The sequence below is a fragment of the Triticum aestivum genome, unplaced genomic scaffold, assembly GCF_018294505.1.
Source record: "Triticum aestivum cultivar Chinese Spring unplaced genomic scaffold, IWGSC CS RefSeq v2.1 scaffold56755, whole genome shotgun sequence".
NCBI classification, from domain to species: Eukaryota; Viridiplantae; Streptophyta; class Magnoliopsida; order Poales; family Poaceae; genus Triticum; species Triticum aestivum.
Genome location: NW_025225742.1, coordinates 1 through 26138, shown reverse-complemented (window position 1 = coordinate 26138; position 26138 = coordinate 1). Strand labels below are relative to the sequence as shown.

The 26138-nt window shown below is 41.2% G+C and overlaps 3 protein-coding genes, 1 long non-coding RNA gene and 2 pseudogenes across 7 annotated transcripts; 4 read left to right on the top strand and 2 right to left on the bottom strand.

Moving 5' to 3' along the window:
• Positions 1 to 1540: 1540 nt before the first annotated feature.
• On the top strand, positions 1541 to 4274 carry LOC123172355 (rust resistance kinase Lr10-like; annotated as a pseudogene).
• A 487-nt stretch (positions 4275 to 4761) lies between these two features.
• Positions 4762 to 5483, bottom strand: LOC123172356 (uncharacterized). The gene is made up of 2 exons (XR_006485539.1): positions 5064 to 5483; positions 4762 to 4974 (listed from the first exon to the last, which is right to left on the bottom strand). It is a non-coding gene; the product is annotated as an uncharacterized lncRNA (long non-coding RNA).
• Positions 5484 to 9118: 3635 nt separating this feature from the next.
• LOC123172354 (uncharacterized) lies at positions 9119 to 11679 on the top strand. Its single transcript, XM_044589354.1, has 2 exons — positions 9119 to 10465; positions 11278 to 11679. Exons 1-2 carry the CDS (start codon positions 9211 to 9213, stop codon positions 11289 to 11291), a joined length of 1269 nt encoding a protein of 422 aa, XP_044445289.1. The 5' UTR covers positions 9119 to 9210; the 3' UTR covers positions 11292 to 11679.
• Positions 11680 to 15693: 4014 nt separating this feature from the next.
• Positions 15694 to 23971, bottom strand: LOC123172351 (LEAF RUST 10 DISEASE-RESISTANCE LOCUS RECEPTOR-LIKE PROTEIN KINASE-like 2.4). Its single transcript, XM_044589349.1, has 4 exons — positions 23546 to 23971; positions 17350 to 17989; positions 17076 to 17230; positions 15694 to 16980 (listed from the first exon to the last, which is right to left on the bottom strand). The coding sequence occupies exons 1-4, from the start codon at positions 23928 to 23930 to the stop codon at positions 15866 to 15868; spliced, it is 2295 nt and encodes a 764-aa protein (XP_044445284.1). The 5' UTR covers positions 23931 to 23971; the 3' UTR covers positions 15694 to 15865.
• On the top strand, positions 19090 to 22758 carry LOC123172352 (rust resistance kinase Lr10-like). 4 transcript variants are annotated; one of them, XM_044589353.1, is made up of 5 exons: positions 19090 to 19260; positions 19397 to 19439; positions 19578 to 20089; positions 21275 to 21298; positions 21453 to 22758. In XM_044589353.1, the coding sequence occupies exons 3-5, from the start codon at positions 19687 to 19689 to the stop codon at positions 22538 to 22540; spliced, it is 1515 nt and encodes a 504-aa protein (XP_044445288.1). In that variant the 5' UTR covers positions 19090 to 19260; positions 19397 to 19439; positions 19578 to 19686; the 3' UTR covers positions 22541 to 22758. The 4 variants fall into 4 exon arrangements, with proteins under 4 accessions (XP_044445288.1, XP_044445287.1, XP_044445285.1 ...); XM_044589352.1 differs by having other exon boundaries at positions 19097 to 19260; positions 19397 to 20089; XM_044589351.1 differs by lacking the exon at positions 19090 to 19260 and having other exon boundaries at positions 19296 to 19439.
• A 139-nt stretch (positions 23972 to 24110) lies between the features above and the next one.
• On the top strand, positions 24111 to 25550 carry LOC123172357 (rust resistance kinase Lr10-like; annotated as a pseudogene).
• The last annotated feature ends 588 nt before the right edge of the window (positions 25551 to 26138 follow it).

Sequence of the window (26138 nt, the reverse complement as noted above, 5' to 3'; positions counted from 1 at the left end):
CCTTTCAGACAATTAGGCTACATACACCAGAATCTAACTTAATTTACTTGGCAGGCAACCTTGAAGGTTCGGTAGTTTTTTTGTGGCTCCAATAACAATAAGACTAGTATTCACCAATATGTACTCTTCTCCGATCCAGTGAGCAAAGCCTAACATGCAAGCTTGCTTGTCCCAACCACCTAGCTCATTCACTTCGATTATCCACTCCCCTTATATTGGATAGCAGTATATGGTACTGCCATGAGACATGGGTGCCATACACTGAAACTTTGCGCAAAACAGTAGCGTATCCTGAAATCTGGCTTACAATATTCTTTTGATGCACTTGACTCGGATATCCGGTGAACTCTTCCTTTTTTAAGGCCAACTTGTGCCTATCAGGAATTAAATGGTAGAATGTGATAGGAAGGCAACTACTACTTGGAGACTAAGAAGAAATGATTAGTGGTCCAGGCCGAAATGAGTTGGCTGCGTGCTGCTACTGTCTTTGTTTCGTGTCTGGTATAGTTGAGTCCACAGTGGTGAGCAGAAAATGAAAGATTAGAACTTGAGCACGTGTTGGTCTAGCATAAGAGGAAGAGTCAAAGTGCATTCTGGTCCAATTCTGTCAGTCTCCTAGTAATGTGTGGAATCCAACAGCATATATGTTTTAATTACATGGATATGTACATACAGCCAATGGTGATGAAGACTTCAAAGCAACAAACTGCAGAAGGAAAAGGAAACGGATTTGGCAAAATATAAGTGTGATAATATTTGTCAAAGTGCATCATGATTACAACAAATTTAGCCATAAATCCTTCATTGTCATTTCTCAAAATTATTTAAAAAATCCCAAAAAGGATAGTGAAATGAAAGCCTCCATATCTAAATATGGGTCTAAGTGTAACTGAAATACTACTTACACTGTGTTTGCCAAAACAAACTTCCAAATTTTCCTTAATCTTTCTAAAATCACTGCAGATAATACAAGTAGACGCTATCTATCGTCTGCACATTAAAATGGATAACATTTCAACAATGCACAAATGAGAGAACCCTAAAATAAACTAATAACTGTAAACATTTCCAAGGAGGAATAAAATACAAACTCACACACTCAGCCTGGAATCACTCATCATCAGTCACTCAGCTAAAATTTCAACAAGCCTTATCATAATTCAGAAATCTGCAGGTGAATTTCACGGGTTTATCTTTCACAGGATAATGATCCATGCTTCAGGTCCTTAGAGGTTTGGAATCCTATCAAAGTACTAGCGAAAATAGGTGAAGAAAAATGAAGGTCTAGCAAAATAGGTGAAGAAAAATGAAGGTATATGTGTGGTGAAATGGCATGAATGGTCTAAACAGTTATAGAACCACAGAATTTTGTGAGCCATAGAAGATGTATGGCAGATGTTTCGTGGCAGTTGGACTTCCTGCCCAGACATGTAACTATCATGACAAGCGCCACCCCAATCCTCACCAGAGATTAAGGCAAACAACCACTTTCTTATACTCAAGACTTTCTCTTCTTCCATCTAAATCTCCAATACATCTCATGGATTTTCCTAAACTTCTTGTCATGCTAGTGTTGCTCTCTCTTCTAACCAATGAATACTATTTGGGTGCAGCATCAGATGATGAGGATTTCTTCAAGAAATGCTCATCACAACGGTCAGCAAACATGGACCAAAGATCCAGTTCCCCTTCCGGCTTTCAACCCAACCAACATCCTGTGGAGCAGCTGGCATGCAGTTATCGTGCTCTGGGCATGACACGATCTTGGATCACCCTGTTCTTGGTCCTTGCAAAGTGACCGCGATATATTACATGCACCGGGTCATTAACATCACCCCGCTTGTGGAACCATCGACTCAATGCCCACTTCAGAAGCTCATCTCAAGAAAGTTAGAAACTGTTGTGTACAAACAACCTCAATCATTTACGACCCTGGTATGTTCAAGAAATTTCATACCACGTACACCATATCCATATAGTATAGTCGGCCCAGCTTCTTGTGTCAGTAACAACGCTAGCCAATTCTGGTATTTGGCATTAGCTTACGCATACATATCTGATCTGCCATGGGACTGTGTGGCCATTTCTAAAGGTATCCCAATACCCTTTAGCTATGATAAAAATGGCCCTAACTCAGACCCCTCCAATGAAATAGCAAAGGCAGTCATCAACTTTGGTGCGACAACCTTCACTTGGCACCATAATAACATTACTGGTGTCTGCCAACAGTGTGAACATGAAGGTCGATACTGTGGATTCAGCTCACAAAGGCGTCAAGCATTCTGCCAGCACCATGGTATTATTTCTTTCCCTAATTGAAATCCATATATCATTATGGTGTGTCAATTTATTTTGGAACAGCGTTCTAGATTTTCTGCTTCTCAATCTACTAGTTTGTTGATCTCTTATATTCTGATGTTAACTGTATTTAATCTTCTGGAAGAATTCTCAATCTAGTAGTTATATTATTTAACACACAAAATTGTATTGGAGATCAGAGAAATCGTTAAATTGCTCAAGCACATACAGTCTCTAGGTTCACATCCATGAAAGTTCCCCAAAGAAAAAACATTTATCAAGAGATGCAAGTGCCAAATTATATGGGAAAGCTTATGATGGTTGACTAATTTGTTAAATTCTTGGGCAACAAAAAGTAAGAGATGAACCTTATTTGACCATTTTCATATTTGTTTAGTTTTTCAGATTGGATATGAATAAATAAGTGTACAGCTATAACATAACAAAGAATATATTAATCGATATAACACCCTATGTCTGAGGTCCAATATACTTGAAGCCAACAGGAAGCTACCAAATATATATGTCCACAGAGAACTCGTGTAAGAATCAGGAATTAGTTGTTCCAAACATAATTCATAGAGTAATGAAGTAGTCTTCTGTTTCTGTCTACATTAAAATTAAAGCATGGAAAAACTAATGATATTCTTCCTACATGCAGGTACCCATGTCATCCCAATGGCGGGTAATGTTGCAACTCTTTTCCTTTTTCTCATTCTAGATGAAATTCTTATTGCTTACCACTGTGAATATTTTGTGTTTCCTCATTACAATAAGAGTCAGGAATGCATGGCCTCTTATCTGAATGCAACTCGCTAATTTCCTTTTTTTTTTAATCAGCAGCCTCATCTGTAGCTGCATTTGTAGTTCTTTCATTGATTGTGGCCACTGTGATATATCTCTCCTTGAAGTCAAGGTACAATGAAGAGATAAATATGAAGGTTGAAATGTTTCTCAAGGCATATGGCACATCGAAACCCACAAGATACACTTTCCCTGAGGTTAAGAAGATAGCAAGACGGTTCAAGGATAAACTGGGCCAGGGTGGATTTGGAAGTGTATACAAGGGCGAGCTACAAAACGGAGTTCCTGTGGCAGTCAAGATGCTAGAGAGCTCTACAGGGGAGGGAGAGGAATTCATCAATGAAGTTGGAACCATTGGACTAATCCACCATGCAAATATCGTCCGTCTTTTGGGCTTTTGCTCCGAAGGAATGAGACGGGCTCTTATTTATGAGTTCATGCCTAACGAGTCATTGGAAAAATACATATTCGCACATGTTTCTGATATTTCTCGACAACTCCTAGCACCCAACAAAATGCTAGATATTGCTTTAGGCATCGCCCGAGGGATGGAATACCTGCATCAAGGGTGCAACCAGCGCCTTCTCCACTTTGACATCAAGCCACACAACATCTTGCTGGACTACAACTTCAACCCGAAGATCTCAGACTTTGGCCTTGCCAAGCTGTGTGCAAGGGACCAAAGCATCATTACCTTAACTGCAGCAAGAGGGACTATGGGATACATAGCACCAGAGCTATACTCTCGGAACTTTGGAGGGGTGTCTTACAAGTCAGATGTGTACAGTTTTGGCATGCTGGTGTTGGAGATGGTGAGCGGACGGAGGAACTCAGATCCAAGTGTTGAGAACCAGGACGAAGTTTATCTCCCGGAGTGGATCTACGAGAGAGTAATCAATGGGCATGAATGGGAACTTACTTCGGAAATGACAGCAGAAGACAAAGAAAAGGTGAGACAGCTGACTATTGTGGCACTGTGGTGTATCCAATGGAACCCCAAGAATCGGCCATCAATGACAAAGGTGGTAAACATGTTAACGGGGAGGTTGCAGAACCTACAGATTCCCCCTAAGCCCTTTGTGTCATCTGAAAATTATCCTAGAACATAAAGCACGGAGAACATGCTGCCATGATTTGGTACATATTGCAGACATGCACTTAGTCCATGTGTTGCACAGCAATGCATAGCACTGCAGCATGCAGTATATTTCCATCTTTTCACTGTATTAGCACCTGATTGTATGAGTAATCGTCCGTCCCTATGCAATAGTACTACTAGGTATATGCAAGAACACATGAGAACCACATCGAACTTTATTTGAAAATTGTAATAGTTAAAAATAAAGCGGTTACCTTGGTCTGCTGTTCCAGTGATTTATATCCATTTCAGTATTTCCTGCAGTGGATTGCTCCTCACAGAACCCCTCAAGAAGCATGATTAATCCTGCAGTGCAGTGCTCCTCACAGAACTGCTGAGGAAACATGATTACGCCCTTTGATTGCCATTTCTGAAGATACTGAAATCGTACATTGCCCTGTTCCTTAAAATCTCGGCAATCCATAGCACTAGCATGGAATATGTTTGGACCTTCCCCCTCTCTCTACTAGAACCTTCCAACTGATGCATGAATGTTGGAATAGTACTAGTAGCTATTTGTAGCATACCGGAATCAAATGGAGCTGTATTTTTTGCATTTTGACATTTTAACAATCAAATGGAGCTTTATTCTGCGTTTCCACGCTTCATTATTTTCCAGGGTGCATTCCATATCAGTACTAGTATTTCCCTCATACATACTCCATACTCCATACTTCCTAGTATTACCCTCATATCAGTACTAGTAAGCTCTTTCTAACACAGAGATGCTTATTCTACAAAAAAGAGAGGATCTTGTAACTAATCATGCCATTGCACCAGTTACTACCAATAAACAGAGGCGAGCAAGGAGGAGATTACTCACCATGGCATGGCAGAGAGCTCCCGTCCCGCCGGAGTCCCTCGCCAGAGCAGAGCAGAGGATTGGGGACGCGAGGCAAGACGAGGAGCTCGCTTAGCCGCCGGCTAATTCCAGAGGGAGCTGCCCAAGTGCGACGGACGCCGGGGGAATCGCTCGCCGGCAGCCGGCAGCCGGCAGCCGGCCGCCACCAGCCTCCCTGTTGCAAGAATTGTGGATACGTTTTTCTGGATGGGATGATGATGGGGAGGATAAGCCAGAGTTGGGCTTATGGGCCGCCCCCCCTGGAAACATGAGTGACAAACTTATGTTTCCATTAAAAAAAACTTATTTGCCTAGTGTTTTTTTTTAACTTATGTTTCCATGTGGCTAGAAAAAATTGCCTCAAAAAAATGTGAGCCCACCATAACTTTGCTAGATTCCATATAAAACTATTTTCGAGAGTGCCTAAACAAAAAATGGCAATTTAAAATAGCCAATGATGGTAGCAGTTAAAAATTCTTAAAATGTACGTAGATTTTATTTGAAACATGTAAGCGTATTGTTTCCAATATTCAAAATAAGGAGCTAGCAAGTTAGTTGGTTAATGTTTAACATTGTAAGTTCACAAAATAAAAATGACTTTAATTAAGAGATGATAAATGAAAAGAGTTTTTTAGTACTGCAACAGTACTTAAACTTTGGTTTTATCAACATTAAATTAAAAAATAAAAATGAAAGGGGTTTTGTTGCACACTCCATAAACAACATCATCCTTTTGCGACGTTTGTCTATATTTTTGTGAGCAAACTGCAATGACAATAATATATCTGCCCTTAAATTCCACATGATATCTTGACTCCCGATGAATAAACATAAAATGGTCGGTGGGAAAGGACGACTTGAATGTACTCGGTCTCTTGGACTTGCAATAACATACGACAATGGGAGGTTGATGGCATCCACCAATACATTTTGCGCAATCTCGCTAGCTTTAATGGCACCCATCAATGCCAATCTCCATATTGAAGGCGTACATGTAAATGTGTTCATCCTAAAGGAAGTTATATAGACAAGCTCTCATGAGAACACTTTGGTATAGTTCAGGCAGAAAAAACACCATGCAGGGCGCTACGTGCCAAGATGGTTGCCAACTGGGGGCGCACATGTATGCTTGGGATTGGGAAGGATCGAGAATTGGTAAATCATACTTAGCGGCACAATTGTATATGTCGGTTTTAGCGGCACATCATGAGTCCTAGGAGTAGACTAGGATGACGGCATACCAAATGAGCTACCCACCTACCATGGCAAGCACCGAGGAACCAGATGATATGCTGCCCGAAAAATCCTAGTTGAGCCTCTCTTGGACGTTGAATGTGTCCACATGCTGCAAACTCAAGGTATTCTGCCGTGTTGTCCATCATAACATCATGGACCACATGAACGATGGAGGATTACTAAGGGTACGTGAAGTAGAAGCTGATTTGAAGATCTTTGGAGGGAAACTATCAAAATATGCTGGTACAATGTGTCCTTTCCTTAGTCATGCTAGTCATGCGCTGCATAACTTTTGTTGGTTGATAAATCCAGTTTGGCAACCCTTTTCCAACCTACTTCATATTGTCGATTAACCCGCACCCAAAGAATCAAGGCGAATCAAACGGAATAGCATATAATTAACAACACACATTAACTCTCTCTCTCTCTCTCTCTCTCTCTCTCTCTCTCTCTCTCTCACACACACACACACACACACACACACACACACACACACACACCAAATGGCTTTTCCCCTAAAGCAACATTCGTGGTAGGCAATAGCCTAACTACTAGGTTCTTGGAGGATACATGGCTAGGGGACGCGCCACTAGCCTTGCAATATCCACTCCTCTATCATATTGTGCAGCGGAAAGATGTCTATGCTGCCTCTGTGATGGGTCAGGTACTGTTGAATGTTACAGTTTTTGAGGACAACTGATCAGGACAAATGGACTAATTGCTAATAGATTTCATGTATACCTATTTTCAATAGTGCCTGAACAAAAAATGGCGACTTAAAATAGCCATTGATGGTAGCAATTAAAGCTAATTTTCTTAAAATCTATCTCACATCTAATAATGAGCTTAAATTATGGATTTTTTTTGAAACATGTAAGTGTACTATTTACAATATTCAAAACAATGAGCTAGCAGTTAGTTGGTTAATGGTTAACATAGTGAAGTTTGAAAAATAAAATGACATTAATTAACAAATGATAAATGAAAAGAGTTTTGTTATTGTTTTAGAAGTACTACAACAATACTTAGACTTTGGTTTCATCAGTATTAAATAAATGAAAAATGAAAGGAGTATCAGCAAAAAAGACAAATCGGACCAAAACAGTACATGAAGTAAACATTTTTACAGACCTCCAATTTGTCTTTTTTGCTGAGAGCTCGTCAGATGTCCAAATGATTTGAAAATAAGAGCGAACCTCACGCATCAAATTGTCTATCGCACAATTTATTTTTGGATTTTTTTTTTGAATTTTTCTTGTATTTGTTTTGTTTTTTTTGTCAACGTGGGTGCAAATGAGCTCGGGTGCAGAGATGGATTTTCCTAACTAGTGCCATATGCATGACACTAGTCTAAGTTACTAGTGTTTGATGAAATAAATTCTGGAGTTTATAATTTAATTTTGAATTTGAATTCTGAGGTGGAATTTGAAATGAGATATGAACTCATAGTGATCAAGCACTGTTAACAGGAAGTGAGTTAGGATAATCATAGAGGGGTTACTATAGCTTAATACATGGGGGTACGGTGTTACAACTTAGGATAGAGAGATGATTCATAGCAATAATCTATATTTGATAATAAGAAAGTAACATCAAAGTGCATAAACAAAATCACTATATTGCTTTTTCATGTTAAATTGTCTTCAAGTAATACCAGATAATACTCATAATGCCATATTCATGTTCCCAATCAATCAAGGCTTTATCACATTCAAGCATCTTATCATTTGAACTTACTGCAAATAACTAAAATTTCATGAAATGTTGCTTTTGCGTGCAAATTTTGCAACCAAACATTGCTTGCAAATGTTACTTGCCAAGTTATTCAAACTTTGCCTGCGAAATTTGCATTCAAACTTTGCTTGAAAAAATTGCATTCAAACTTCCCTTGCGAAATTTGCAAGGAAGTTCGAGTACACAGGTTATTTACCGCAAATAACTGCAGCCAAAGTTCTTGTACTGCAGTACGGTACCCTGTTCTTATCATGATGTACTGCAAGTTTATAACGATGTACCTGTCTTAAATTAATTTACTGTACTCCTGACATTACAACATTGCTTGCGAAAGTTGCATTCAAACTTTGCTTGCGAAATTTGCAAGGAAGTTCGAGTACACAGGTTATTTACTGCAAATAACTGCAGCCAAAGTTCTTGTACAGCAGTACGGTGCCCTGTTCTTATCATGATGTGCTGCAAGTTTATAATGATGTACCTGTTCTTAAATTAATTTACTGTACTCCTGACATTACAACAAGTTTATGATCTACTTCAAGCTTCCTTATCATGATCTACATTCCCAGTTTAGTTTAAATTTTCAGAGATCGAAATTTCTAGTGTCCAAATTGTACTCCTGTCAAGTTTCAGTTTACGCAGTGCAACATTTGGCTACTCCTGCAAAGTTTCGGTTTCCATAGTCAACACAGTTTATGTCAAGTTTACATAGTTCACACATCTGGCTGCTCCTATCAGGTTTCTGTCGACATTTTTGCAAATTGTACACCGGTCAAGTTGCAGTTTACATAGTACTCCATTCAGTTTAAAGTTGGCTACAGTAAATTCAGTGTACACTATGCCACATTCGGTTTAAATTCAGTTTACACAGTGAATTTGCATCCTCTGCGTGACCATCTGCATCTTCATTTGCATCAGTGCAGCAATGAGTTTAAATCCAGTTTACACAGTGCAACATTCAGTTTAAACTCGTGGGCTTTTGACCGGGCCAGAAAATTCTTGCCCTTGGGCCGACGGGGCCCAATAACACGATCGTATAAAAAACACGAGCAGAAAGAAACCCTACCTCCGAGAAGCAGCCACCCACCCCGACCTCCACCTTGACGGCGCCCGCCGCCGGCGTCGCCGTTCCCAAATCGACGCGACCGAGGAGGCTGTCGAAATGGCCGGCCGCCGCCGCAGCCGATCCCGAATCCACACCAGCGACGACGACGACGGGGCGACCCGTCCCAGCCGCCGCCGCCGCCGCGCGGAGGTGGCTGTCCCTCTGCCGGACGGCGGCGATACCCTGTCGGAGTCGCTGCAGGACGACAGCAGACCTCCTCCTGCGCCATCGGAGTCGCTGCCGTTGCCGTTGGACATGCTTTGGAAGATCCTCCTCCTTCTGCCACCGCAGCCGTCCTCCCGCCTCCGCGCATCCGCCGTCTCCCGGCGCTGGCGAGGCGTCGCCACCGACCCCAACTTTAAAAGCCAGTTCCGTGTCCACCGCAGGAACTGCAAGCCGCCACCCATTCTCGGATTATTTGTGCGCCGATGGAAGATGGAGTTCAGGCAGGGCTTCCTCCACCCTTCCGACCGTGTCCCTGCCGAGCGCTTCTCCATCCCGTCCCGCTACGACATCCGTGGGTGCCGACATGGTCGTGTGCTCGCTGTACACCGTGAGTATGCAAAGCTTCTTGTGTTTGCCCCACTCTCTGGCGAGGTGTGCACCCTGTCCGTTCCCGATGAGTTCAGGCCACCGTCTTGCTTCCACCTCAATGGGGCGGTGCTCTGTGATGCCAACGACCACGGCCATGTTCATGGCATGTGCCACCAGAGCCCCTTCAAGGTGGTATTGCTTTCAAGGTATTCTATGGAAGATCGATTCATTACCTCTGTTTACTCGTCAAGGTCCAAAAAATGGAGTGTCGTCGTTTCAAAAGAGGCTCCATGCTCCGTTGATTCTGACGTTCCGGCGATCCTGGTTAATAATCGACTCTACTGGCTGCTTTCGTCTAAAGCCCGTGGTCTCCTTGAGTTTGATTTGGATAGGCAGAGCCTAACTGTGATCGAGTGGCCTACTAGTATGATTGATTCCGGAAGCCATGGGATGATCAAAACAGAGGAAGGCGCAGTTGGCTTGGTCAGGTTTTCATTCCCGAGCCTAGAAATATGGCAGAGGAAGATCAATCAGGGTGTTGCCACGTGGTTGGATCCAAGGATAGTTGATATGCATAACGTTCTTGGGATCCCCCCTCAGATTGGTAGGAGAAGATGGCCATGCAGTTTGAGAGGCTATGAGGAGGAAAACCATGTGATCATTCTGTATGTTGATGATAGTGCCTACATGGTTGATCTTAAGTCAATGCAATCCACAAAACTTGATGGAAGCCGTTCGATGAATCGCTGTCACCCTTTCACCAGTTTCTATCCACCAGGTGATTGCTCATCCTTAGTTTTCTTATTTTAAGAGTAACCCAATTCAGTTATGTTATGTACATTGATTGCTCACACACAATGATTGTGGTACTTAGAATGTTCATTTACAACTTGAACTTAGTAAGCAATTTCCGGTGACAAACACATAGTTAGTAATTGCCCCTTTGCTAGATGGATGAATTTATAGTCATATTGTTTTAGTACATCTTATTTTGATACCAAAATCAGATGCCAACTGAGTAACTCAGTTGGCACTTTGAAACCTCAAAGCAAGTTCTATTCTTTATCCATCATTATATGTTTTGATCTTGATATTAATCTTAACTCCATGAAAACAACTTTGTTGAATCCATACTTTCTGAAATAACTGTGTTTTTGTCATTTGTTCATTTATTACATTTGTAGCATATAGAAATGAAATGAATTTTCTTATCTCGGGATCCTTTTATTTAGAACAGAATACCAAACATGAATTTTCTTGCTAAGTGTTTATTATTTTGGCATATTCTTGTTTGCTTCACATGATGAGGGATGAGTTTACTGGACAAAAGTTATAGGCCATATTGTTTTTGGCCTTCTTGCCAGCTAAATTCTCCATTCTGAATACTCCTTCCATCTAACAACAAGTGTAGATATTTTTTTAATCTATTGCTAGTATCAAGCACGAGTTATAACACGTGTGTAAAAATAAATTATAAAAGCGAGTTATATTTGTCGGCACATGTTTCTAACTTTCTCATTGTTGCCTTTTCCGCTCCATTTGTCTCTTCATTAGAACTGTTGCTAATTGTCTGACTTGTTATGCTTCTAGACATGGCCATATAAGAAGCGCCGATATAGGAACATGGACACGAGGATACGGGCACAGATACAAAAGCATTTTCCAGAAACAGCCATACGGCGACACGGCGAGTATATACATAAATAAATAAAGTACAACATGTATTGTTGTGAGGACAAGAGTATATTTGTAAGATGTAAGGTCAAAGTACTGCCCATTTGTTTTCTGCTTTCAGTTCCACGTTTGTATATGGCTGAGCTTAATGCAGCTGATTCTGCAAGTATATGTGAGTGAAAAATTCAGGAAAGGGAAAATATAATACAGCATGTAATATGGACATAATTATATTTGTAAGATGTGGGATCAAGTCTTGATTCTGTCATGTAATGTGGACAAAATTATGTTTGTAAGATGTGAGATCATTTGGTTTCATTTCCACGTTTGTATATGACTGAACTCAATGCAGCTGAAACAGGGGATGGTGTGACTGGAAAGACAGACAGTCAAGACCTGAATACCCAATATGTCCTGGGTTCAGGTCGGATTTAGTTGTATCTTCGTCATTTGTTTTTTGAAATTTAAGAACCTGTCCATGTTTTCACATTTTCATCTAATGCTTTGATTGGAAGTTTAAATCACGCTGGAAGAATTTGCATTCTCAGCTAAAATTCCTATGAGGTTACTTGCCATAGAAGGATGGGACTACACGGCTGCAAGACACTACTAGAAACTTACTATTCATGTTCTGAATTAAGAGGAAAGCCAAGGCATAACCAATAGGTTCCACCAGAGTCCCTGTCCCGAGCAATGGATTGGGGCTGCATGCATCGTTTAGATGCAGAGGCCGGGGGATAACCTCCTTTCCAGAAAAAAGAAGTTCTGAATTCTAAGAGGAAAGCCAAGGTATAACCAATAGGTTCCACCAGAGTCCCTGTCCCGAGCAATGGATTGGGGTTGCATGCATCGTTTAGATGCAGAGGCCGGGGGATAACCTCCTTTCCGGAAAAAAGAAGTTCTGAATTCTAAGAGGAAAGCCAAGGCATAACCAATAGGTTCCACCAGAGTCCCTGTCCCGAGCAATGGATTGGGGCTGCATGCATCGTTTAGATGCAGAGGCCGGGGGATAACCTCCTTTCTGGAAAAAAGAAGTTCTGAATTCTAAGAGGAAAGCCAAGGCATAACCAATAGGTTCCACCAGAGTCCCTGTCCCGAGCAATGGATTGGAGCTGCATGCATCGTTTAGATGCAGAGGCCGGGGGATAACCTCCTTTCGTGAACTTTTTCGGGTCCGAGCACCTTTTTTGAATCCGTGGTTATTTTCCGCTTAGCTGCCACGTTCAAGCACTATCGCCAGGTCGCCGCCGACGGGGGAGCGCTGGTCTAAATGGGGATCATCTAATGCACCAATCAAAGTCAACTCCTATTCGACGCTCGCAGCACCGGTTGTTATAGCGGCTCCGATTCATTTAATGTAGGCCGGCCCGTTAATAGGTATTCGAGCGTAGTTCCGGCCACTGGTCTTAAGAAGCTTCCAGCCGGTTTTTCCCTTTTGGTTTTTGGATGCTTTTCATTTGTTTTTTTTCTTTTCCTGTTATTTTCCTGTTCTTTTTGCCTTTTCTTTTCTTTTTAAAATGCATGATTTTTTCAAATTCGAAGATTTTTAATCAAACTCATGAAACTATTTTTTTTAACATGTGCACATTTCTCCAAACTTGTAAAACTTTTTTTTAACATGTGTATTTTTCAAATTCGTGAACTTTTTTCGAATCTATGAACTATTTTCAAATTAATGAATATATTCGAATTCTTAAACCTTTGTCAAATTTCTGAACTTTTTTTGCCAAAATACACGAGATTTTTTTTAATTCATAAACTTTCATGAACTGTTTTCACATCCGCCAGGTTTTTTTGAACCCTTGAAACTTTTTTGAGTTTATGAACTTACTTCAAATCCGCGAATTTTTTGAATAAGGCGGTCTTTTCAAACCCTAGAATATTTTTGAGTTGTGAACCTTTTCAAACCCACAATTGTTTTTTGAAATCGTGAACATTTTTTAGTTTGTGCACCTTTTTTGAAACCGTGGTTTTTTTTAGTTCATGATTATTTTCAGAAAAATGCCTGCATTAAAAAGACATTTTCTCTTAGAAAAGTCAATGGGTCAATGGTGAACAAACGGCGCGTCCCGACCAACGAACGGGAGGATTCGAATATATAGCTAGGTAGCTAGATGCATGCATGGATATACATACACATATGACATACGAAATCTCTTAGGATCGTGTGTCATATCCATACACATATGACATATGGATATGCATGTATGAATCTATTAGCCTCCCTCCAATATCCCCATCTTTCTTCTGCCTTTGTGAATTTATCCCGAATGAATCCATGGTGATTCACTGTCTCAGTTTGGGAGCCCTGAACCTGCCTGCTCCCACCCAAGAGTAGCGGGCGTTGCTAGAATCGCTGAGCATGACCACTGACCGACCTCTTGTATATGCAGCTCATGTTTGCATTTGCAAATCACATGGGAATCCCAAATTAACACCACTTCTGCATTGGCTGTCAACTTGATTTTAATTTCTGGCCTGAAGCAGCCCAGTTTAGTTCCTGCTCTGATCATGTCTTTAAAGAAACTGATGGAGTCTCTCAGATACAAGCCGTTTTCATTTCCGCTTAGCTGCCGCAATCAAGCACTATCGCCGGGTGGCCGCCGACGTGGGAGTGCTGGTCTAAAAGGGGATCATCTAAAATGCACCAATCAAGGCCAACTCCTATTCGGCGCTTGTAGCGCTAGTTATAGCGCTTCTAGTATGCGGCGCACAACACCTGCTTTGGTTGATTTTTTGCGGGCCGGCCCATTAATAGATATTCGAGCGCAGTTTCGGCCACTGGTCTTAGGAAGCTTCCGGCTGGTTTTTCCCTTTTGGTTTTTGGATGGTTTTTATTTGTATTTTTTTTCTGTTCCTTTCATTTTCCTTTTCCCTTCTTCTTTTCTTTTTAAGTGCATGAACTTTTTTAAAATTCGAAATTTTCCTTCAAACTTTTGAAACTATTTTGTTAAACATGTGTATTTTTCTCAAACTTGTGGAACTTTTTTAAAAAAACACGTGTATTTTTTAAAATTCATAAACTTTTCTGAATCCATGAATTTTTTTTTCAAATGCATGAATATATTCAAATCCTTAAACCTTTTCCAAATTTCTGAACTTATTCTCAAAATCCATGATTTTTTTGAAGTCGTGAACATTTTTTAGTTTGTGCACCTTTTTTGAGACCATGATTTTTTTTAGAAAAAATGCCCGCTTAAAAAAACACGTTCTCTCAGAAAAGACACTGGGTCAACGGTGAACTGGTCAACCGCGACCAACGAACCGGGAAAACGGCGCGTCCCGACCAGCGAATGTGAGGAGGTCTCGCAATCAAGTACCATGGTGTTGTAAGTTGGGCGTCTTGTCGGACAGAAGCTATAGCCGGCCAAAATTAAATGGGTCACGGACAACATATAAACAACACCGAATAGCGCTAGGCCACATGGATGTTCTCGGGCTGGGCTGAATTTGAGCATGCACACCAACCCCTAAAAAAATAACTCGCTCGCCTTGCCGAAGAACATTTCCGACTAAAAAAGTCCACTAATTCTTGATTGCATTTGTCTTAGATTTGTCCAGATATGGATGTACCTAATACTAAAACATGACTTGATACGTCCGTATTTAAACAAATTTAAGACAAGAATTCTTGGACGGAGGGAGTATATGTGAGAAATACACACAAAATAGAATAATTTGTGGATTTATAGTAACTATATAGACACACAATTTTGTGTGCTTAATGTAACACACAAATAGAAACCTTTCTCTATAAAGTATTACTAACACATACTCCCTCCGTCTGGAAATACTTGTCATCAAAATGAATAAAAAGGAATGTATCTAGACATATTTTAGTTTTAGATTCATCTCTTTTTGTCCATTTTGATGACAAGTATTTTCGGACGGAGGGAGTAGTTTACATCTATATATAAATGTAGCTAGATATTACCTCCGTCCCAAACAAAATTCTTGTCTATGATTTGTGCAGATACAAATGTATTTAATACTAAAACATGACTAGGTACATCCATATCTAGACAAATCTAAGAAAATAATTTTGATATGGAGTGAGTATGCAAGTTTTTAAAAAAATTGAAGATTCAAAATGGGGTTTTCAATTGAGCTCACCAAGTCCAGGATCCATTTGGGGTTTCTGAGTTGCAGTTCTCCATCTTCGACATGTGCCTGGTACCTGAAAACATGATTGCTTCCGCCAAATTTGAATAAACATTTCATACATAATAATCAGCGCTTGGCTTCAGGAATATTTAGGTCTGATGGCCCAGCTTTTTCATCAAAGCCACATCAGTAGTTCATACTGTACAAAATTTTGAGCATCGCAGAAAATACAGGTCTCATCAGCAGCCGCTCAAGCAAAATATCATATACATACTAGTAGGAATACACAACACTCACGAAACACAGCAGATTATTTCATACGTACTTGATACAACCACAACCATAATCTCGTTTCCTCGTGAGCTAAGCGCATTACTTCATCATACATTACAATATTACATCACACATCAATATTTACACTCGTATCCTCCTTGGAGATTTCAGTCAGCTCCGACGACAAATGGTAAGTATCGGCGGCATGGATATGCCCTTCGTCACATAAGAATGGCCTCGAAGGCATCTGCAAGCCATCAACACTGCCTTCCAGCATCTCTATAACCTCGCTCATCATGGGTCGATCTTGAGGCCTCATCTGAATGCACCATAGTCCAACAGTGCACAACTTCCTCTCCAGCTCATGTATCTCAGCAGCAGGAGATATCTCTTCCACTTCTGGTTCAGTTAACCGGTCATAAACCCACGACGGGTAGTACACTTGGCTCGAGCTTGCCGCATTTGGATCAGCATTCCTTCTTCCTCCAGCCATCTCCAGCAGCAGCATCCCAAAGCTGTAAACATCAGACTTGCTCGATACGATGCCGAAGCTACGAGATATCATCTCAGGAGCTATGTACCCAATTGTTCCCCGTAGGGCTCTCGATGGAACAAAACTGTTGTCCCTTGGGTAAAGTTTGGCGAGACCAAAATCAGCAACTTTGGGGACAAAATTGTTGTCAAGAAGGATGTTGTGGGGCTTGATGTCAAAGTGGAGAATCTGCATCTCACAGCCCTGATGCAGGTAGTCGATGCCCCTGGCAATGCCCAAAGCAATCTCAGTGAGCTCATCCCAAGAAAAACTCCTCTCAGTTGAGAAGATGTACTTGTCGAGAGAACCTCGAGGCATGTACTCGTAGACAAGCGCTTGTCTCATTTCCTCCGGGCAAAACCCCAGTAAACGCACCACATTAACATGGTGGATCCTGCCAATGGTAGAAACTTCACTGATAAAATCTTCTCCATTACAGTTGGAGTTACCGTCTAGCATCTTGACTGCGACATGAACATTGCCTGGCAACAGCACACCCTTAAACACAGAGCCGTAGCCTCCCTGGCCCAGCTTATCTCTGAAATGGCTTGTGACTGCGGTGATGTCGGTGTAGGCGTACCTCGTCGGACCGACCATTTGCTGCATTCGTAGGAACTTCTCGACCGCATCGATTGTTATTCTTGTTTTCCAATACTTGTAGGCTAGGAAAATCAACATAGCCAGTGGTGCAAATATGAACCTGCATAGCACTGAATAAACAAGTTTATATATGGTTTAGTGGGTACATGATTGCGCAGATGTGATGATGAACAAACTGCAATTGAGAGCACAAACTCTGAATTACCAGCTAGCCACTTCACAATCCAGAAGACGATTATGATGGAACCGGCAACACCCTGTCCTTGATATCCAGCAGTATAAAATACACAATGCCAGAAAAACCCATCAACCAGAAGACTGTATATAATAAGCGGCTTGATGCCCTCACTCGACACGGGGCTGCAATACCAATACAATAAAGGAATGAAAGAGGGGCTCTTGTCAGTTTCGAGATAAGATAGACAGGTACGAGAAACAAATAGAACCATGGTATACATATCTCAAAATCCTGAACTCACCGTAACATGTCTAGGCATTCCATGACGCTCACCGTAGAATATCTGAAAGGAAACATAACAGCAAATCCAGTCCTCATGGATTTCACAACATCTGTATAACTTGCATTTTCTATCCCGAGACTGTCCCAAGGCCGAGGAATCATGGACAAGTACCCACAAGAAGGCTCGAGATACTCCATTGAATTAGATCGATAACCAGTTAACACATAAACATAAGTATCATTGGTGCTAAGGCAAGCAACAGGCATGTACATAGCATTGTCCTTTACTTCCCGAGAGCATTTAAGAAAGCAAGCCTGACTACTTGAACGGGGTTCCAATTCGACTTCCATGTCGTCATGGTATCTAGAGGGAGGCCGATTCCATCGAGGTAGAGGGCAGTTGTTGTATAAATCCATGTTGGCATCGATGACCCAGAAGGAAGAACCACTTAAGTTGATGTCAGACACATAGTATGTCGCATCGCCGATGTGAATCATAGCCTTGGTATCACTGCAAACCAGCTCATAAGATTGATAGCCGCAGCCAGGTGGATCACTTGCCCGACGAAACGGAGACGATATGTTTCCAAGAAGACCGCACGAGAAAGAAGGACAATCAGGCTGATGGTGCCGCCCTTCCGCCTGATATGCAGCAAGAACTGCAAGCACATACAAGATAGTTAAGATCTTGAGAGCAGTGCGCATCGCCATAGCAGACACACAGACGCACATATGAATGGCTGAATAAGTGAGTGGCTGCCAAAGTAAAAAAATATATAACTCCAAAGAATGGACATTACATGCCAACTAGTGCCTCTACATGACCGTGATGTTTCTGGCTAGGACACTTGGCTACTAGCTGCCAACTAAAGTTGGGTGCATACCACCTACTGGCTCATCTAAGTGATGGTGATGTTCTTGACCAGTGACCTCTTGGTTAACAGAAGAGTCCAATTGTGTTACAATAGCATCCTGTACTGGTCCAATCCTGTCCTAGTCATGGTAACATGGAATTCGGTGCCTTGAGAAAATGACAAATAACAGGGACAAAAAAATGGTATATAAGAAAATAGCATTCACTTGAGATATGAGTTTACCAGTTAGCAATGCATGTTTTTGCAGAGGGAAAAAATTTAAGTCTGATAGAATTCCTCATTTTTATCTAGTTCTAGTTGAAAAACTTCCCCAAACCCCTCGTATATGAAACTAATTCCCCAGAATATATTACCGAAAAAGGCTTTCGCCCCGCTTTATATATATTCAAACCACGTGCAGCTTATATGGGCAGATGCATTTGATATTTCCCCTGGTTTGGTTTCCATTGCCTGCAGATTACAATTTATAATGGACATCATTTAAACCGCATCCGACCAGAAAAAATACTAAAATAAGCTATTAAGTGGAAGCGTTTTCTTTACAGGACTAACTAAAATCATTTCCATAACGTCAGGTCAATTATTTCTGACAATGACTGGACTACAACCACAATTAAGCTGTTATTACAACAAGTCAACAAGCCTTATCACAATTCAAACCTCTGCAAGTGGTCCTTTACCATGTCAAAGCTCATGAGTTTATTGCAGTAGAATACTGCAACTATTTCTGACAATGACTAGACTACAGCCACAATTAAGCTGTTATCACAACCAGTCAACAGGCCTTATCACAATTCAGTAGAATACTGCAAGTTTCGTCTGGTCAGATGTGTACAATTCTACCAAAGACTAGTAATATAGGACTGAAGAAAATTGAGGATGTGCAGATGGTGAAATCAAAAGAATAGTCTAAATAACAAGATTCATTTGTTTCCAGAGACCACGGAATTTTCCAAGCCACTGAACAAGGTGGACGTTCCCGTGGTAGGTGGAATTCCTACTTGGACGCACAACTATCATGCCATAGCTCATCGGAGGTTAAAGCAGACAAGTAGGCAAGTTAGCAACTTCCTATACTCCCTGCCTTCCCTTCTTCCATCTTTACTCCAGTATATTCCATGGGCTTGCCTAAATTTCTTGTCACTCTGCTACTGATCTGCCTTCTCACCTATGAATCCTATGTGGATGCAGCATCAGAAGAACAAGATTTCTTAAGGAGTTGTTCATCTCACAGGTGCAGCAAACATGGACCTGAGATCCGGTTCCCGTTCCGGCTTTCGAGCCACCCACCATCCTGTGGTGCCCCAGGCATGCAGTTATCGTGCTCTGGGGATGACACAATCTTTGATCACCATGTTCTTGGCTCCTGCAGAGTGACTGAGATCTATTACAGGCACCGCGTCATCAACGTCATCCCGCTTGAGGAACCATCAACACAATGCCCTCTTCAGAAGCTCATCTCAGCAAACTTAGCAACTGATATGTACAAACAACCTCAATCATTACAAGTTACGACCCTGGTACGTTGTTCAAGAGATTTCACACCAGAGGATCAATATAGTATAGTAGGCCCAGCATCTTGTCTCAGTAACAACGCTAGCCAATTCTGGTATATAGCGAACTCTTATGCATACATGTCTGACCTTCCACGGGAGTGCACGGCTGTTTCTAAAGGCATCCCCATACCCTTGACTTATGATAAAGATGGCCCGAACCTTGATGAGTACACCTTCAAAGAAAAGGCAAATAATTTCCTCAACTTTTGTGAAACAACATTCACTTGGCACCTCAATAACATTACAGATGTCTGCCAAAAGTGTGAACATAAAGGTCAGCACTGTGGATTCATCTCACAAAGGAATCAAGCTTTCTGCCAGCACCATGGTATTGTTTCTATTCCTAGTTGAAATCACATATCATTATGGTGGATATTCTATTTTGGAACCACAATAAATTTCTGTCTCTCCATTTACTAGTTTGCCAATTTGCTATATTCTGTTCCTAAGTGCATTCAATCTTCCCTTAGATTTTTCACCTGTAACACAACTATTTAAGAAAGGAAATTTTCATGCCAATTGGACCAATGGATAACTTGTGCAAGCACATATAGTCTCTAGGTTCGCATCCATGGACGTTTCCATACATTTTTTTGATTAAGTTATGGGGGTTAACTATTTGTAAAAATCACACCAAAAAAGGTAACAAACAAATCTTAATTGACCATTCTGCAGATATTTTCAGATCTAAAGACCAAGCTTCATTTTAGGCAGCATAAGGTCTAGCTTAGTAGGCTGATTTTCATTTAACTGTGTAACTACTAACTACAATGATCTTTCTTCTTGCCACATTTTTTTTGCGAAAGTATTCTTGCTATGTTATTGACTTCTGGAGTGGTGTAACTTCAGCATATTAAGCAATCAACAAATCAGGATTCAAAAATTATATTTTGAAATATGTGCATTTAACAATGTTAATCCTGTATAAATATACACTCTCATCTATATGTGTATCAGTGTTTGTGGAGAACTATCATATTATTCACTGTACATTGTAATAGGTATTTCGAGCAGAATTCAATCATCACATACAGAGCTTGTACCATGATGTACTAACTATTAACTTATATAAGAGAATATTGATTATAACAATATTTTACTGAATTAAACTTCATTTCGAATTTTTAGTTTTAACTAAATACAAGACAAATATATTGGATACCAAGTAACAAGAACATAGCTCTATTTGTTGCAATATTTGTAACGATTTATACTCTTCTGATTTATACTGTTCTGTTACTAAATCTGCATAACAAGTAAAAACAAAAAACAAAGATGAGTAAACAATAGTACAAACATAACGTAATAAAGGATAATCTCAATCGACACAACACCCTATGTCTGAAGTCCAATATACATGATGCCAATAGGAGACTACCTTCTTCCTATATCCACACAGAGAACTCATGTAACAATCACGAGTTTGTGGTTTCTTACATATTGTGGAGGCAGTTCTTCTGCTTTTGTCTACATTAAATCATGGCAAAACTAATAATCTTCTTTCTACATGCAGGTGTGCCTGTCATCCCAGTTGCAGGTAATGCTGCAACTCTTATCATTATTTTCATTCTAAATGAAATTCTTATAGCTTACTGACCTATCTTTTGTGTTATCACATCACAAAAGAGTGAGGAGCACATAACTTCTTATCTGAACGCCACTTGATAATTTTCTTTCTTTTTAATGAGCAGCATCATCAGTAGCTGCATTTGTAGTTTTTTCATTGATGGCGGCCACTGCGATCTATCTCTCCTTGAAGTCAAAGTACAATGAAGAGATAAATATGAAGGTTGAAATGTTTCTGAAGGCATATGGCACATCGAAACCCACAAGGTACACTTTCCCTGAAGTTAAGAAGATAGCAAGGCGGTTCAAGGATAAGCTTGGCCAGGGCGGATTTGGAAGTGTATACAAAGGTGAGCTACCGAATGGAGTTCCTGTGGCAGTCAAGATGCTAGAGAGCTCTATAGGAGAGGGAGAGGAATTCATTAATGAAGTTGCAACCATTGGACTGATCCACCATACAAATATCGTTCGTCTCTTGGGCTTTTGCTCTGAAGGAACAAGAAGGGCTCTGATTTATGAATATATGCCTAACGAATCACTGGAGAAATACATATTCTCGCATATTTCCAATATTTCTCAACAACTCCTAGCACCAAACAAAATGCTAGATATTGCTTTAGGCATCGCCCGAGGAATGGAATACCTGCATCAAGGCTGCAACCAGCGCATTCTCCACTTTGACATCAAACCACACAACATCGTGCTGGACTACAACTTCAACCCGAAGATCTCAGACTTTGGCCTTGCCAAGCTGTGTGCAAGGGACCAAAGCATCGTTACCTTGACTGCAGCAAGAGGCACAATGGGATACATCGCACCAGAGCTATACTCTCGGAACTTCGGAGGGGTGTCATACAAGTCAGATGTGTACAGTTTTGGCATGCTATTGTTGGAAATGGTGAGTGGACGGAGGAACTCAGACCCAAGTATTGAGAACCAGGATGAGGTATACCTCCCAGAGTGGATCTACGAGAAAGTAATCAGTGGGCATGAATGGGAGCTAACTTTGGAAATGACAGCAAAAGACAAAGAAAAGATGAGACAGCCGACCATTGTGGCCCTGTGGTGCATCCAATGGAACCCGAAGAATCGGCCATCAATGACAAAGGTGGTAAACATGTTAACAGGGAGGTTGCAGAACCTGCAGATTCCCCCCAAGCCCTTTGTGTCGTCTGAAATTCATACTGTGCCACAAAACACGATGAACACATGAACACGCATTGTGTGTTTTTGTGTATCATTACACATCTGAGGGAACTTATTCCACATCTGTGTTGCAAACTGTAATGCCTTGTACTTCTATTTCGAATGTTAATTCGACTACATACTGAACTGAACTACATGGGTCACCTCTGTACCTTTATTATTGTAATGCTACATGGGTCACCTGATCTGTACCTTATCTTGTTGTAATGCTATTAATTAGAAACATATAGCGCTCGATTTGTCAACATTGAATAATGAGAACTTGTTAAATTAGAGTACTAGTGGGTATCCTGTCATTGCTGTGATTTTATCCTATCATGCCACTGCCTCAGCTACTACTAGAAACGCAGCATTTCTGTTCTGAAATCAAAAGGAGAGCATTTCTAGAAACGCAGCGACAAATGTCCATCTTCATATTTAAGGCCCATGTAGATGTGGTCCATACTAACTTGGGATGCTATATAAAGAAGCTCTCCTGAGAACACTTTGGTGTAATTTTGATAGAGAGAATACGGTGCATGGCACTATGCACCAAAATGGCTGCCAATTGAGGGCATGCATATATGCCGCCAGGCTTGGGAAGGATCGAGAATTGGATTAGCACTGCATCACCAAACTTAGGTCAAGAAACTTAGTAGGGTATCACTTATATGTGCCCACTTACATATTAGGCATATCATGCATCAACAGAATGTGCTTCACTGCCAACATCGTGTGGCGGTGTCCAAGCGAGACGAAAGTGCCAACTAGCTACAACAGCGCATGCATGGCCAGAAAATTAAGCAATTGTCCTACATGCTGAGTTAATTCTAGTCATGGAATGTTACTTTATGGATAGCCTTTTAGGATGTAGAAGTCAAAATAACTCAGATTTATAGTTTTTTCCAATGAGATCTACTATTTTTGAAGGACAAAATGAGTTCCCAGTATTTGATAGCTGAAAAGCATGTTTTCAACAAAATGATCCTAGCACTAGCACCATCATAGCACTGAAACAAACTGCTCAAGTTACCAATGCATTTCCCGAATCTGGAACGGAGCAGGACGTCATCAACCTGCAGGTGGTTGAAGCGCTTCTCCACAACAGCCCAGCCGCCAGAGCCTACTTTCTCCCTCACAAACTGCAAGCCCTTGAGCGCCACCGCAGCGATGCTCTTGCTTCTGTCGTATCTCTTCATCACGGCGGCCACCACAGCTTCTGCGGCCACTGTCCTGACGCCTTGGACCGGCGCTGCATCATGTTGCACATCAAACATGATCTCGATGACCTCATTGTCGTCTCTTAACCTGGTGGCCTTTGTGACCCTGCTTGAACCTTCTAAGCTTCCACTGTTTGGGATCAATGTTGCAGTCTCATGATCAATGGCTGGCTTGACACCAGCTTCAATGTTAGCCATATCCTTCTTTTACCTAATCCCAGGACAATTTCCCCTTTCTGCTCCCTGAAAGGGAAAGTTCGTTAGTTAGCTGCCTAAGAGGGCAAATCAAGTTATTACTGGCTATCCCTTTTCAGAAGCGAAAAAACAATTGTAGAGCTATGCATTCCTAAAAAGTAATTGTAGATCTATAACATAACAATGGAATCCAGTAATCAATATAACACCCTATTGTGAGGTCCAATATACATGAAGCCAATAGGAAGCTACCACATATATATGTCCTTCCTATGTCCACAGAGAATTAGTGGAAGAATCAGGAATTAGTTGTTCCAAACATACTTTGTAGAAGTATGATGAAGAAGTCTTCTATATGTTTTTCTACATGAAAATTAAATCATGGAAAAAGTAATGATTCTTCCTACATGCAGATACCCATGTCATCCCGATTGCGGGTAATGTTGCAACTCTTTATGTTTTCGCATTCTAAATGGAATTCTTATTGTGTTTTCTCATTTCAATAAGCGCCAGGAACCCATGACTTCTTATCTGGATGCATCTCACTAATTTCATTTCTTTTTAACCAGTAGCATCATTTGTAGCTCTTTCATTGGTGGTAACCGCAATGCTCTACCTCTCCTTAAAGTCAAGGTATAGTGAAGAGATAAATAAGAAGGTTGAAATGTTTCTCAAGGCATATGGCTCATCAAAACCCACAAGGTACACTTTGTGTGAAGTTAAGAAGATAGCAAGACGGTTCAACGATAAACTCGGCCAAGGTAGATTTGGAAGTGTATACAAAAGTGAGCTACCAAATGGAGTGCCTGTGGCAGTCAAGATGCTAGAGGGCTCCATAGGATATGGGGAGGAATTCATCAATGAGGTTGCAACCACTGGACTAATATCGTCCATCTCTTGGGCTTTTGCTCCGAAGGAATGAGATGGGCTCTTATTTACGAATTCATGCCTAATGAGTCACTGGAGAAGTACATATTCTAACATATATCCAGTATTTCTCAACAACTCCTAGCAGCAAACAAAATGCTACATATTGTTTTAGGCGTTGCCCGAGGAATGGAATACCTGCATCAAGGCTGCAACCAGTGCGTTCTCCACTTTGGCATCAAGCCTCACAACATCCTGCTGGACTACAACTTCAATCCAAGGATCTTAGACTTTGGCCTTGCGAAGCTATGTGCAAGGAATCCGAGCATTGTCACCTTGACAGCAGCCAGAGGCACAATGGGCTACATCGCACCAGAGCTATAGCCTCGGAACTTTGGAGGGGTGTCATACAAGTCGAATATGTACAGTTTCGGCATGCTGGCGCTGGAAATGGTGAGTGGAAGGAGGAAATCGGACCGATTGTTCAGAACCAAGACAAGGTATATCTCCCGGAGTGGATCTATGAGAATGTAATCGGTGGGCACGATTGGGAGCTTACTTTGGAAATGACAACAGAAGACAAAGAAGAGATTAGGCAGCTGGGTATTGTGGGACAAGTTCTCATTTCTCATCCAGTGGAACCCAAAGAATCGTCCTTCAATGACAAAGGTGGTAAACATGTTAACAGGAAGATTGCAGAACCTGCAGGTTCCCCCCAAGCCCTTTGTCTCATCTACAAATAATCATATGCCATGAAACGCGACGAACACATGAAGATGCATTCTATGCTTTTGTGTGTATCGTTACAGGTTTGAGGGAACTCAAGTCGCATCTGCATTGTAAGCTGTAACGCCTTGCACTAGTATGTCTGAATGTTCGATTACATACTGAACTGCATCAGATTTTGTAGTAGTATGAATATTACTGCGTCTGTATCTTATATTCTTATCATACTGTGACAGTATTAATTAGAAACACATGACGCTGGATTTTGCAAGAAGTGAATAATGAGAACTTGTCAAATCAAATTATCCTACGCTGTCGTTGCTGTGATTTCATCCCCTTTCCACCAAAAACTGTAGCCATTTTGTTGTCAGGATGGTCTTTCTAAGATGGCCTGCTTATTTTAGGAAAAGAGAGGGGATTCCGCAAGCGGGCAATTAACCATGCCGCCGCCTGAAAGCAGGCTCTAGAATACAAACTCGCAATTTCTGTTCTGAAAGGAGAAGGGAAGCAAAGGGATTACCTCGGCAGAGCAGCGGACCTATGAGACGCGAGGAAGACGAGGAACACGCCCAGCCGGCGGAGAATGGGAGCGGCAGCTGCGCGAGCGCGAGCGCGACT